Here is a 15823-nt window from a genome sequence, read left to right on the forward strand (position 1 = left end):
TCATATTTAAGTATTTTTTTTTATTGTTTACATCACCAGATTCAGTTTATTGTAAATAAATAGAAAGTTGTCGATTTATTGTATATCATTCCAGTTTAAGTAAAATATCTGAAATGTACCCATAATTACATAAGCCACAAGCAGATTAAAACAATAAATACTATTTACTGTTTGGTGAATCTTTTTTGACTCCCTATATGTGTGCACAACAAAACAGGGCTGTCAAAAAATAAATTAGATTGATTTTATAATTTCTAACTAGTCCTTAAAAATCATATTTTAGATGGTACATCTATACAACAGTGCATTAAAAAATAAAACAATTTTGAAAAGTGTTTCATACAGACATTTTTAAAAACAAACTATCCCTGCTACAAACGATAAAACACATATGGTCCACCTATAAAGGCTCCTATAGTACCCTGAGGTGAGCCTATATCAGCAAGGTCTGCTCCTGTCAGAATGGGGTTCCTCTTTTGAAAAAATACTGAACTAGGCACCTTTTGATTGTCTTGTTTCCTGAACAAGGCTCTGCAGGAAGAAGAACAATTTGGCATTTTCTCTTGGCAGTGGAGAACATGCATTAGAGGCAGCATCTCTCTGCAGGATAAGCTTTTATAATTTGGGATTGAGTCAAGACTGAGTAATAGAACAAAACGAGGTGCTACTAAGTCTATAGACAGCAGTCTGCAAATACAGGCTAAAAATAAAGACAAGTAGTTAGGCAAATTATACATGGTCTGATTTCAGTCAGATTGTCCCATTCTGTCTGTTCTGTGTTCTACACTCTCAGAAATAAAGGTACGCATTTGTACACATTTGTACTTAAAGGCAGATGCGCACCCAAGGGTGACCCCCCCAATAGGATTTAGTTGTTGATATAATCAATTTAAATGTACTTATGTAAAATTACAATATTTTCAATAAATAAATTAATAAATAAAACGCAGCCACTAAATCACTGTGAATTGATCAGTGCCACTGACGTAGCTGATTCACACATTTTATTAGGAAATTATTATTTTTGAAAGGAAAAGTTGTTTTATCTGATTGAAAAACACCAATGCAAAGAAAAAAAATAGATTTGAAATCAGCTTTTCAGAATCTAGTTTATTTAGCAACTCCACTGTTTTGCTGATTGACTTAAAAGGGCCAAAAATCAGATTTTGTGGGTGTATTTTGCAAAAAGGTACATCAATAGAAGAATCTGTATTCATATATTGCGGCTTAAAAAGGAGCAGGGATAAATGATATTATTAGGGTCTGTATTTTGTTCAGTTTGTTCATTTGTTTGTTTTATTCATTAATCTACATTAATTTTAGACATTTTTATGGCAAATCTGTATGTTGTACAATACAAGTATGTGAAAAATAACTTACCTGAAAGGTGTTTTTAAACTAAACATTGATTTTTATTTGGTTTGAACAAATACATGCTGAATTATTTCTTTTGGGTTTAAAATGATTTTTGGGGCGGGATCAAAATCAGTGACGTTGTGCAAAACTGCAAGTGAAGTGATGACTCGTCGGTTTCTCAATATTATTCCTAGAAGAGTTTTCTTATTCTATGAGAAGAGCCGGCTTAATTCTTCATGAATGCGCGTGCTTTCCGAAGGCAAGACAGACTTGCCAGTGCCAAGCTGTGAGACCCTATGTTGATGACTGGGTAAGACCATGTCTACGGACCCACGGTACACTGTATTTAGCCTTTCGTGAAGGGTCGTATGTTTCTTTCCATGATACACAGGGTTTGTTGCATGGTTTTTTTCCCACGATCCTGTCAGGGCCGATACAGCAAAGCTGTATGTGTTCTGCAAGTATTTTTTTGTCAGGAGAGCAGTACGAGAATTGGAGAATAGCGAACTTTGTCTTTTATCACTTAAGTTTGTTCACGTTTAGACACCGCCGTGCTGCTGTGTTCACCTAAATCCTCCAGATTAAAAAAGGCAGGGGAAGAGACCTGCTGCACCGAGTCTTTAGACCGGGATTGAGGGAAGTCTCCATTAGCGACTGTTTATATACACGATTATCTTTATAATGATAAAAATTGTGGTTATGTGTATATGAAACTACAAATAACAAATGTAGCAGGGCATTAAATACTGTTTATTTCTTTGCATTTTAACTTTGTAAACTATAAAATCATGTGTCTCAGGGTTTGTGTCTCATTTTGTGAGCTGACAACAGCTGTTCGCTCCCTTCTTTCTCCCCTGCTTTGCTGGCCCCGCCCACTCCTTCCTCTGCTGGCAAAGCTCCACGCCCATTATGATGCATTTTTTAAAAATAATTCTGAGGTAGACTTGAACTGAAAGTGGGGGGTTTCATGGCTCATTAAGATACAAATGTATTCCTTTTGAAAAGGTGCCACCCAGTGACAGCTTTCGTGACAGCTCGTGTACCTTTATTTCTGAGAGTGTACGATGTATATATAAGAACAACAACTTGAGTTTGATAAATTACTAGGAGTCTTTAGTGTGTGATATCTTCTTCCAAAGAAGAGTTTTGAGGTTGTTGAGAATCAGCGAGTGCTCCATTTCCATCTGTTCGCTGGCACCTTTGAGAGCAATGCAAGCGTACAACTGTTTATCCAGTTCGTCTTTAATGTCTGATGGCGCGCCGTACAGAATATAGTCCTTCAATGTGCTGCATACTTTAGCCAGATTGGGTTGTGTAACCTCTGTTGTGCAGCGGTGTTTAGTAAGATCGCATGAAGTAAAGCAGTCCCTTCCATACAAACAATCAGTGTCTTCTTCACAGCGCCTCTCGCGCATCACTTCCTGAAAACCAACTTCAGGCACAATCTGCCTTGCGTCTACCACCTTTATATCGTGGCGCTCTGTATAACCAAACCCCGCAGCGCTAACGTCACACATGAGGAAACTCCCGAATGTGCCGTGGAAGACGTCCTCGACCAGTTCGAACAGGCCGATGGCGATCTTGGCTTTGCGAGGCCAGGACGGGGTGGCCCACTGGTCGATGCTTCGCCGCAAGCTAGCCGGAATCCACAGCTCCACCATCCATGGCAGGCTGACACCATACAGGGGCACATAAGGCACCTTCTCCATCACGTACAGGTCCCCGCAGAAGCCCAGCAGTCTGGGAGTGTGTTCTCGCTCCTGCAGCACCACGGACAGCAGGAATTCATTGAGCTGCAGTAAAGCCCAGGCTGAATGCGCTTCTGACAGTGAAATCTCTCCATCCTTGTTGCTGTCGGCGACTCCCAGCACCAGGGTCAACAGATCTGCTAAGTTTGCTTGGTCTCCTACTTTTGCCTGCAAGAAAAAAAACGTAGGTGAGTGGAGTTAAAATGTTAGTTCATCCAAAAAGGAAAATGAGGTTGTTAATTGCTCGTCCTTGTGTCTTCCCAAACCCAGAGACATTCGTTCCTCTTCAGATGACAAATTAAGATAATTAAGATGAAATCTGAGAGCTTCCTAATCCTCCACAGACAGCAAGATTTCTGACTAAACATCCTCAAAACAGAAAAGATCCATGCGCCTTCAGTGGTTCAATCATATTATCCAGCTACAGAAATACATGTTTGAGCATATAAACAAATATATGAATGTGACACTAATGTATACTAACAGAAGAATTTGATTAGTAAAACATTATGTTTTTTTGTGTGCAGAAAAGTATTGTCGTAGTTTAATATTGGGAATTTATTATATTATTATAATTATAATATTATATAATTATATAATATTAACCACTGAAGACAAATGGTCTGTTTTGACAATGCTTTTTGTCCCTTTCTGTTCTTTGATTGAGTCTAGATTACTGCTGTGTATGGAGGATGAGGGAGCTCTCAGGTTTTATCCAAAAATATCTTTAATTTGTTTACGAAGATTCTTATTTCCCTGTGATGGGTTGCAGCTGGAAGGGCATCCCATGTGTAAATATGCTGGATAAGTTGGCGGTTCATTCCGCTGTGGCGACTACAGGTTAATAAAGGGACTAAGCCGAAAAGAAAATGAAATAAAAAATCAAAGATTCTCCGTCTCAGGGCTTTGAATTGATGTTATTCATTATTGACAGAATTTTCACTTTTGGGTGTAAAAAAGTTTTTTGCCTTTACATACAAAATTGTTTGTTTGTAGACGTTACCAACAAGATTTTTTAAATATTAATAATATTTAATATAATCACAAGTTTCCATTAATTTTTCCATATCTTGATGGCTAAAACATCTTTAATATTTTCACTACTTATTAGCTACTATTATTATTTTGTAGCTGTTGTTATTGTTGTCAAACTGTGTTTATCTTATATTATAATTTCAACAAATAATTTTATAGTCTTCAGTTGCCAAACATTCATTCATCTAATAATTTATTTAGGATTTCTGCCATTTTGACAGTTAAAATGTCAGTTATCTTGGGTTTTTACTGCCATTGTTGGTCTTTCTGATAAGCCTATATTATTATTATTATTATTATTATTATTATTATTATTATTATTATTATTATTATTATTATTATTATTATTATTATTATTATTATAAGCTGCAGCTTCCAAATATGTTGTCCAAGGAATGGATAAATTGATATTAGTGCTACAGTAAAAAAGTAAAAAATTGTAAACACCATGCAGCATCATTATAGATGGATGGATGGATGGATGGATGGATGGATGGATGGATGGATGGATGGATGGATGGATGGGTGGATGGGTGGGTGGAAGATAGAAAGATAGATGGATGGATGGATGGATGGATGGATGGATGGATGGATGGATGGATGGATGGATGGATGGATGGATGGATGGATGGGTGGATGGGTGGGTGGAAGATAGAAAGATAGATGGATGGATGGATGGATGGATGGATGGATGGATGGATGGATAGATAGATAGATAGATAGATAGATAGATAGATAGATAGATAGATAGATAGATAGATAGATAGATAGATAGATGATAGATAGATAGATAGATAGATAGATAGATAGATAGATAGATAGATAGATAGATAGATAGATAGATAGATAGATAGATAGATAGATAGATAGATAGATAGATAGATAGATGTTACACCTTTAGATGGTTGAAAACCATTTCTTTGAACTTCTGCATTGATGTGCCTTTGGTTGGCCTGCTGAAGGAGGCAGACTCTTTTCGGGGCTCCAGTTCAAAACCCAGATCATAATGAGGGTCTTCCTTCATCTGGCACTTAATGATCCCTTCCATGTCACCCCAACTGCCAGAATAGACCTAAATGAATAAGGTGACACGTGACCTTTGTGTTCATTATCCACACTATTACTCATGGCATTCTTGAAGTAATTACAAATATTTTTAATATGATGAGCATTTGCTCGAAAGAAAAAGAAGAAAAAAAGAAGAAGAATACCAACATTAGATAATAATGCATACGTATAAGAATAATGTATACAGTTTTATGCAAATGTTTGGGCACCCCTCTGTGTGCTCTTTTTTTATAAGAGATATGCCATTTGGTTTCTAAAGAAAGCTAGATAATGTCATGTTTTTCGGACAGATATACATAGTGTAGCTTAATTACCATGTGTGAAATTAAATTAAAACCAAAAAAATAGGCTGAAACAAATTTTGGGCCCCCTCTGTTTTGTGTGGATTTCAAAGTCTGTAGTCACTTAATGCTGATTGATTACAACACAAGATTAATGTGAAAATGGAGTGCCTCAGTGAACCTTAAAAACCTTAACACAGGTGCAAATAATCATGAACAAAGATATTTAAGACAGCTGACTGCTAGTTGTGTTTCTCCTCATTGTGAACAAGAAAGTAGCAGCATGGGAACCTCAAAAGAACTTCCTAATGAACTGAAAAATAGAATAATTCACCAACATAAATTAGGAGAAGTGTGCAAAAAGAAATCACAAAGGTCTCTATCTCTACAGTCAGAAATATAGTAAGAAAATGGAAGGCCACAGAGACAGTTATGGTGAAAGACATAGTGGCAAGAAACTAAATAAATACAAAAATATATATATGAATATATAAAAGGAAACATATCTAAAAGGCAAAGGCGAATCATGATTAGAATGGTCACAAACAAGCTACAGACCACTTCCAAAGTGCTCCAGGAACGTCTTGCTGCCTATGATGTCATTGCACATCGTTCCACAGTTCAGCGCACTCTTCACAAAAAAACAGCTTAATGAAGGTGACGCAAAAGAAGCCTTTTCTAAATCTTGCCACAAGAAGAGTCCTATGAGGTACGCAAAGGCTCATCTGAACAAGCCTGATTCGTTTTTAGAAAAATATACTGTAGACAGATTCCACAACCGGCAATTTGCATGGAGGAAAAAGAACACATCGTTCCAGGAGAAAAACCTGCTCTCTACTGTAAAATATGTTGGAGGGTCCATGCTTAGCAGATGTGTGGCAAGCACAGGTACTGGAAACCTTGTCAGAGTTGAAGGTCACATGGATTCCACCCAGGATCAGCAGATTCTGAAGAACAATGTTGGCAGTTGGCAGTTAAGCCAGGGTTGGATGTTTCAGAAGGAGAGTTATCCTAAGCACAGTTCCAGATCTACCAAAAGATTCATGCTCAGACACGATACAATGTTCAAGAATGGCCATCCCAGCCCCTAGATTTAAAAATCATCGAAAATCTATGGATTGATTTGAAAAGGGCTGTTCATGCTCGGCACCCATCCAACCTGACTGAACTGGAAAAATTTTGCAAGGAAGAATTGTCCAAATTGCCTTCATCAAGAATTCAGAGACTTATCCCTGGCTATAGGAAGCGTCTGCAGGCTGTTATTTTAGCAAAAGGTGACTCTACAGAATATTGATGTCATTATTCTTTTGGGGTGCCCAATTTTTTCCACCTGTCTGTATTTGTTATGACTTAAATTGCATTGCAACTGTTTATTAAATAAATGTTATGTCAGAACATCAGTAAAATATATCCAAATGAAATTCCTGATTTGAAAGGCCAGCAGCCTATGACTGGCAATTCTGAAAATAATCAGGGATGCCCACAGTTTTGCATAAAACTGTATGTATAATAATAATGCATGTTTAACAGCAGTGCCTTAAAAAGTGAATAAAGTGCAAATATTTTAGTTTTTAGTTAAAGTTTTTATTTACATATCCCAAATATGCTAGAAACATTACACATTCTAAGTAAATCATTCAAGGTAAATCAAAGTGTTATAAAGAGATTACAAAGAGATTTTTTAAAGAATTTTGTTTATATTTATTTACGAGAGCCAAATAAACTGAATATTAACCTCTAACCATTGACTTTCTAAGCACTTGTTTTTCTTTCTATGGATGTCAGCGGTGACAAGTTTCCAGCTTTCTTCAAATATCTTTAGTGTTTAACAGAAAAATGAAACTCCTAAAGGTTTAAAAAGCACTTGAGTGTGAGTAAATTGTAAGGAAATCTTTACTTTGGGTGAACAATCCTGGCAGCTGTTTTTGTTTTCCAAAGAATTAATGAATTATCTCATTAAACTACACACCGCTATTATTTTGAACACACTCCTTAGCTAATTACTCGAAACAAGCAGCACACATGACTATTACACAACTAGTGAATCATTTGCAATGTACAAATATAACCATGCTAATAGCAGTGGTTCAAGAGATTACTGATGTTGTGCTGCTATGTATTTAACACACTTGTATATCTATTAATAAGAGTCAATCGGTTTATTGTATCCATCCTTACTCATGATTCATGATTACTGTGCATACAAATGTTTATTTTGTATATACCCTGATCATCGAAAACATGCACTCATTAAATCGCACAACAGCTATATTAAGGAGCTGCTGTGTCTGACCTGATTGCTGGGTTTGGCAGAGAGACACTTCCCCAAGTAAAGAGTGTCCTTCTCACACAAGCTGTTGCAGGCTGAACCATCAATCACCCCCTTCTGGAATTTATCACACTAGAAAAACATGGAGATACGCATACGTCAAACTCTATGCTGAATTATTCATTCAATTCCATGACATAGCAGCACTCCCTTAAGATTGCCTGATCCATTTCTTTCGACTGTATCTTATATGATAACCCTCCTCTAGATGGCACCCTTCTTTATGTAATCTTGCATTGGGTGTCCAACAGTAGTGGAAGTGAACTCTCAAATTAAACCATCACATGAATATACATATATACTATGCATCCTTCATAATGTATTAAAATACTATTTTGCACTCGTTTATTGTGGTTCTGTGTATCTTCTGTTCATTCTGATCCAGTCTATTTCAATTCAAAAAACTTTTACACTGAGAAGTTCATGCTCATATGAAGTCACTTGCATGAATGTTTATTCACAACTGATTGTATAAGCGTTTTTGAAATAAAAACATTTTTTGTAAAATATTTTGTATTTTGTATGTTTGAACGAGTGTTAGTGTTTATGCACACATCAAGTTTATATTCATATGCGAGAATCAAGTTTACTGCATATGCATAGATCAAGTTTATATGCGAGTATAAGTGTGTTTGCATGTAGCAAGCTTATATGTATGTGCATATGTGGGTGTAGGCATGCATCCAGTTTATATGTATATTTACAAGTCTCTTATAAATTGTTTTGAATGTCTCATAGTATAGGCGTACAGTTGAAGTCAGAATTATTTTGCCCCCATGTTTATTTTTTTCCCCAATTACTGTTAAACGGAGAGATTTTTTTTCAACACATTTCTAAAAATGTTAGTTTTAATAACTCATTTATTGAATATATAACTGATTTATTTCATCTTTGCCATGTTGACAGTAAATAATATTTGACTAGATATGTTTCAAGACACTTCTATACAGCTTAAAGTGACATTTAAAGGCTTAACTAGGTTAATTAGGTTAACTGGGCAGGTTAGGGTAATTAGGCAAGTTGTTGAATAACGATGGCATGTTAGCTTAAAGAAGCTAATAATTTTGACCTGTTTTTAAAAAAAATAAAAAAATTAAAAACTGCTTTTATTCTAGCCAAAATAAAACAAATAAGATTTGCTCCGGAAGAAAAAAATATTATTAGTCATACTGTGAAAATTTCCTTGCTCTGTTGAACATTATTTGGCAAATATTTTAAAAAGAAGATAATTCAAAGGAAGGCTAATGATTCTGACTTCAACTGTATATGCGAGTAATTTATAGGTGTATATGTACTTGTTTTATGTTTTGATAAGCAAAGATATGACCAATAGGCAGAAAAAATGAGCATCTTATGCATGCCAACAAGTTGAAATTTCTTTTTTTATATAATGCTTGTTTTTGATCAAATGTATAAACAAATGTAGTTTTTTGACTCATTATTTAGTTTGTTTGTTTTAATTCTCTATTTTGAGTTAAAACAAGATAACAGATGAGCTTTTTTGTGGCTTCAAAATAAACAGAAAAACTAAATATTTTCTTTCTTCAGATGTTTCATTTTCCAGAATCCGCTTGTTAAGTGTGACGTCACTCGAAGTGGCTTCCAGGTCCAATCGCTCTATTCAACTGTATGGGGAGACTCATCAAATGGTAATTATAATCATTTACAAAGCGATTTAATCCATGCTTAATATCCGATGGCCAGAAAATGACTCATTTTTTTTATAAATTATTAAAACTTTGGTATTTGTTATGCAGCAAGCCCAGAGATTGTTGTGTACACGATGACTTTAAATAAAATTTACTTTAATTTGTGATACGTATTAAAAGTGATCATAAACTAATAATTTCTCAACTCAAATGAGTGACGGCTTGGACCTGGAAACAGTATTACATACGTCACCAACACTTCACAAATTAACAAGCGGATAAATGGAATAATTGAATCAATGGATAATACACGGATCATTAGGGGTCCAAAGAATTTTATTAAACAGTAATTATAACTTTTTTCAACTAAAACCATATTGTATCTGATTAGCTATTTTTAATGAGTGAATGTGAAAAAAATTAAAGGATTCATTACAAAATGAAAGGATAAACTTTTTTTACATAAACATATTTTCAGATTTCAAGAAAACTCATCTTATACTCAACTTTTTTATACTCAAATATTCAACTTTTTTTGTACTATCATTTAACAGGCACCTACCACATTCCCCCCAAAACAATTGAGTTGAATGACAGCAAGTTTGTCAACTCTCTTTTGACTACTATGACTATTAATGAGTCAGTCTCATTATATTTTTCTTTCTTTTTATTTATTTATTTTGAAAAGGAGGGTCATCATGGATTTATTGTTTTGTTATTCGAAGCAAAGTTAAATGTACAATGTATATTTTCTGCAGGGTTATTGTAGCTTAAAACCTAAACCATAAAAATGTCAATTATTTTTACATAAACATTTGTCAAAGTCATAGTAACTGAGTAAATAAAAAAATACATTTCTGAAAAATAAAGAAAATGTTATTAATCAAGAAATACCTATTAATAAAGTATATAGTAAAGAAATAAAAACTCACAATAGTGTTTTTGCACTCGTGTCCCCGGCACAGCTCTGTGTATGAAGAGTATTCAACGTACACCACCCAGCTTCCCACGAAAACCGCCAACCAGGAGAAAAACAGGAACTTCATGTGTAGGTATGAAAACCGGGCCTGTGCAAAAACAGATGGACAAAACAAAATATCCCCATTTTACAAATATCTACAAATTTTCTTGAAGTTTTGCTCAAAAAGGCAGTGATTATCAGGTTCAACAAAGCCTGTTTTACAGTTTTACAAAAATGTTCTTCATATCACCACTTACTTCATAAATCACATAGAATGATTTAGCAAAGTTTTTGGTTCCTTTTCTAGACTGAATGTCTCAGGAATGTTGCATGTCTATGCAGGGTCAGAGATCCTTGGGATTTCATCTTATCTTTTCTTGACAATTAAATATCTTAATTTGCATCAAAAAATGAATAAACGGGTCAGTGATTTGGAGTGACATAAGGGTGGGTAATTAATAACTGAATCAAACTTTTTGGGTAAACTAACCCTTTGAGTTTCACATTTTCCAGATGCCAAACAAGCAAAAATAAATAAATAAATAAAATTGAAATATGCATATACATTTTTTTTTTATTTTAAATATAGTTTTCTAATTTAAAAACCTAAAACACAATGCTCATATAAATGTTTTCTTGTGAGTTGAAACACTACTATCATATTCATTTGACCTTTGAGGCACTGCACCCAGAAAAATCCTCTCATCTTTTATTTGTGTGTGACCTTTTAAAGCTCAGAGTGCAGGGAAACTATCATCTTGACAGTCACACAGGATGTGTGATCCACTATAAAAAAAAACCCTCACTTCAGAAATGGAGGGCAATTTATGAAATAACACTTTTACCTACATTTCCAAAAACAACAGAGGGCAGAATTTATCCCAAGCTTATTTATGGAACAATAAACAGGAAAATCTTTGCAAATCCATTAGGCCATTTCCCAGAAGCAGACTCCTCTGACAGAGTGCTTGACTTTTATATACGGTCAATTTTCTCTTTTTCCTGTGGGCAGATTTTCACAAGGAGAAAAGTCGACTAATGTATGTTACAGCTTCATCTTAAAAATAATTGCTAATGTTTTAGAGAGATGTGGGAATAGATTTTAGACAAAGAGCCACGTCAAAGCTTTCCTGAAAATACAAGTAAGAGTGAGCAGAGTGGCACACAGACAGCTCATTTCAGCAGCATCATAGCCCTCCGCGCTCTGACATTTCCTTATCCACGAAAATCTGAGCTGACAGAACTTCTCTTCTGGCATGAAGAGAAGGAACGGGTCTCACTGTGAGTGTGATTGCCTGAAGTGGCTCCACGAGAAAGAATTTACATCTGGGCCCTTTGTTTCTGACAGGCTCTTGGTGTGGTAGTTTGCTGATTGCTTTTTATTACCGGTAAGAGAGTTTGTTTAAAATGATCTTGATGAAAGCACATTAACATGTCCTCCAATTTTTTGCCCATATAAATCATTTGTCACTTTCCTGATATATGACCCATAAGAGCAATTACTAAAATAGGCCCCGTCACAAATAAGACACGATGCGTTGTGTGCTTTTATAACGATGATATTTGCATTGGAAATATGTGCCTCTGTCTACATTTTGGTAAAATGTAAACTTTGTTGCTCTGGGTACGTTTCTTAAACCCAGGCTCAATGGAGATATAAGATACATTTTTGAGAACATAGAAATATGTACCCTGGACTATGTTACAGTTTTTGTTTTCACAAACCAACTAGAGGTCATCCTGTACATTTTGACAATCTTAAATAATTTAATGGGGCATGTTTTCTGAGTAGGGTCTGTCTGTTAGACAGGGGCATAACAAGAAGGGTCGTAACTAGAGACGTAACTTGAAATTATGGAGACCCATATCATATGTAACCTATTGTTGGCAAGATGGCACTGTAGCCATTAGTTATTAACATCTACACCTATGCCACACCTAAACCCAACCATCATAGTTATCAACTACCCCAACCCTTAACCCAACCATAACGTCTATACCTACTCCACACCTGAACTCAACCTTCACAGTTATTAATGTCTACAACTATCACAACCCTAAACCCAAGCATCATAGTTATAAACGTCTATTTCTACTCCAACCCTTAACCCAACCATCACAGTTGTTAATGTCTATACTAACTCCATACCTAAACCCAACCATCACAGTTAAAAATATCTATACCTACCCCAACTTCAGACCCACTATCATAGTTATTAACGTCTACACCTACCCCAAGCTTTAACCGCACCATCAGTTATTAACGTCTACCAACCACAACCCTAAACCCAACCATCAGTTACTAACGTCTACACCTTCCTCAACCCTTAACCCAACCATCACAGTTATTAACGTCTACACCTTTCCCAACCCTTAACCCAACCATCACAGTTATTAACGTCTACACCTTTCCCAACCCTTAACCCAACCATCACAGTTATTAACATCTACACCTTCCCCAACCCTCAACCCAACCATCACAGTTATTAACGTCTACACCTTTCCCAACCCTTAACCCAACCATCACAGTTATTAACGTCTACACCTTCCCCAACCCAAAACCCAACCATCACAGTTATTAACGTCTACACCTTCCTCAACCCTAACCCAACCATCACAGTTATTAACGTCTACACCTTCCCCAACCCTTAACCCAACCATCACAGTTATTAACGTCTACACCTTCCCCAACCCTAACCCAACCATCACAGTTATTAACGTCTACACCTTCCCCAACCCTAACCCAACCATCACAGTTATTAACGTCTACACCTTCCCCAATCCTCACAGTTATTCAAGTCTACACCTTCCCCAAACCTTTGCTCCACCTCCCACGTCTGGCGCCATTTATGGTAAGTAAACCAGTCATGCTGGAAAAGCCATCTATATGGAGGTAAGCAGACAGCGGTATTGCCCAGTAGTGTTCATTTCTCAAATATAATGCAGCCATTATGTACCTTCAGTTTTCAGAAATGTATCTCTTGGCACATTTTCCCAAAGAGCCTGTATTGGCTTTGTTGCATGTTTCAGATGGCAAACACACTACAGGAAAGGTAACTAACAGGCTTACAGTCCGGGTCCGGACATAGAATCCGTCCCAAATGGACCCAAACATATAGCCTAGAGATCTGTGTAGGACTGTGTTTTCAGTTGTGCTCTTGTTGGATTTCATTCCACACCAAATTGCTCCCGCTATTTATTGACTATTTGTTCACCCGTTGTCCATTGTTCCTGCTCAGTTAATATGTTGATGGCCTCTCTTTGCCTAACCTTTATGATTGGTGTAGATCCAGCTCTGCCAGCATGAATGAGGTTTTATTTTCCATTGTGGTGCCGATTACGGAGCTACCGATAATGGAATGTTAATACAAATGCAGTGTTGCCTTGGTAATGCAAGTGTACTCTAACCAAAAGAAATCAATACTCTAAAATATCAATTTTTAAAAATGTGTTGACATTTATTATCAGCATAGTTGCACTGTCATTATTTTTTACATCTGCTAGATTGTGCTTTATTTTAAAATGCAACTGTGGGTGAACTATGAACTATATGGTTGTTGTACACCCAAATCAACAGAATAAAGTGACATTGGTCAAAATACCACAGAAACTATAAAAACTAGAATACAAATATGGGCAATACATTTTTAATCACAATCAAAATTCATACTTTTATAATTGTAATTGTGAATAGAAGATCAAGAGCAGTTCCATAAGAATTTTTCCAGATAATATTTTCCCCATTGGAATTTTAGTATTTGTTAAAGCATTACTAGCCATACTAACCAGCTACAATTTAAATCACCTTCCAAACTAAACCAAACCAACTCTTACTATCAAACATGTGACCCTGTTAAGACCCTATTAAACATACAAACACAATGACTTAGTACATTTATCACTTACAACTAAACTGACAACAGTGTCTGTTTCAATAAATGATGATCTGTTCAGTTAATTTCTCAGTAAAGTAGCAATGCATAACTAAATACTCATGATAGCTTACAGCCCCCTCACCTAGTCAAAATAATCACAATATGATTGCTGTATTTGCAAGCAGCATATGCTAGTGAGGCTTTATGTGGTATATTTTTTTGGAAAACAGGGACATTTTCGAGGACAGCTGCGGGTGAGGTCAGAATACCAAAAAGCAATCCCCAGAAAACATGGACGTCTGCTCACCCCATGGCAAGCAACTAAAAAAAGAAAATATTATGTGACAACATGACAAACTGAGAGAAGCAACTGAACAAATCAATGGAGCATAATACCAAAATAAGGATATGCTGATTTTGACATATACTAAAGTGGAGCACACTAACTGTAAATAAATGTTTTTAACCTTTTAAATAAAGGTGATTAGTGAAGATGGTGGAAATGGTGGGATGATATAAAATTTTATGTAAAGGTGATAATTCATTATTTCAGTTTCTTTGGAACCACAAACATATTGTTTGCAAATCAAATCTCAGAGGACCAGTTTGCTGAACTTTGCTCGGCTCACTGCAAACAGCTACACTGCTTGCAACATTTATAAGAAATGCTAAATTATTAACCAGAACGATTGCAGCTTTGCATCTCTATAGCACTGTAGATAGCGTTTAACCATTTGGTGACATCCCTGACCCACCCGATAAAATCCAACAGAGTGGGACATATAGGAGTCTGGTTGTTAAAACAGATGTTTTTACAATCAATCCCACATAGAGATTCACAAAACACATAATTTATTTTGTGCTTGAGTTAGAATGAGGTCAACCTTGCTGGAAGTGTATACTTATTTGGAAATCTTGATTTTGGAGGTTTGGTACTTGGCCATTTAAATGTTATTTATGTGATTTTTCCTTCATATTTTCCAAAAAACAATTTGTATAACAGTGTTAAGTATTTTATGAGTTATGTACTTACATTGTCCTAAATGTTTCAAAGAATGTTTGCCATGCTTATGGTGTCACACACCCTTGATTTCTGGCTTGGATTTATAAAAAACAGGAAAACATAAAAGACATTTTAATATGTTATAAAAAACCTTCCTATGTATTTATTATAATAAAACAGTGCTGCTTCATCACCGCATGATCACGACTATAAAGAATGGAAGCGGTGGCATAATAAAAGCTCTGCTGCTTTTATGGCACGTCATGCTCATCTCTCAAGTAATGCCAAGTTCAGACAGCATGATTTTCAAAGTAGTCGTGTCACAGATGTTTTCACACTGCATGACTATCTGGGCAAGCGTTTTGTCGCTGCTTTATGCCGAGTTCAGACAGCATGATTTTAGACAGGTTTAGAGAAATCGCTGACAAATGCCTAAAATCACAGGCAAATCGGTGCTCACGCATGTGAGTAACAATCACACAGTATAAACTATCAAAGACACGATCTGAGAGAATCGC

General features: G+C 35.8%; 1 protein-coding gene across 16 annotated transcripts in view; it reads right to left on the reverse strand.

The window, feature by feature from the left end:
* The window catches only part of dipk1ab (divergent protein kinase domain 1Ab), a 42894-nt gene continuing 27071 nt past the window's right edge, over positions 1 to 15823 (reverse strand). For 8 of the 16 annotated variants that reach the window (XM_087257344.1, XM_087257340.1, XM_087257343.1 and 5 more), the window contains 5 exons: positions 15336 to 15395; positions 10399 to 10533; positions 7782 to 7889; positions 5035 to 5211; positions 1 to 3272 (listed from right to left, as the gene is read on the reverse strand). In XM_087257344.1, coding sequence (XP_087113470.1) covers positions 2460 to 3272; positions 5035 to 5211; positions 7782 to 7889; positions 10399 to 10512 — 1212 coding nt within the window. In that variant the 5' untranslated portion in view covers positions 10513 to 10533; positions 15336 to 15395 and the 3' untranslated portion in view covers positions 1 to 2459. The remainder of the gene's footprint in view (positions 3273 to 5034; positions 5212 to 7781; positions 7890 to 10398; positions 10534 to 15335; positions 15396 to 15823) is intronic. The other 8 variants (XM_087257332.1, XM_087257338.1, XM_087257341.1 and 5 more) reach the window with 1 other exon arrangement.

Source organism: Danio rerio, chromosome 6, assembly GCF_052040795.2.
Source record: "Danio rerio strain M-AB ecotype USA chromosome 6, GRCz13ab, whole genome shotgun sequence".
Taxonomy (NCBI): domain Eukaryota; kingdom Metazoa; phylum Chordata; class Actinopteri; order Cypriniformes; family Danionidae; genus Danio; species Danio rerio.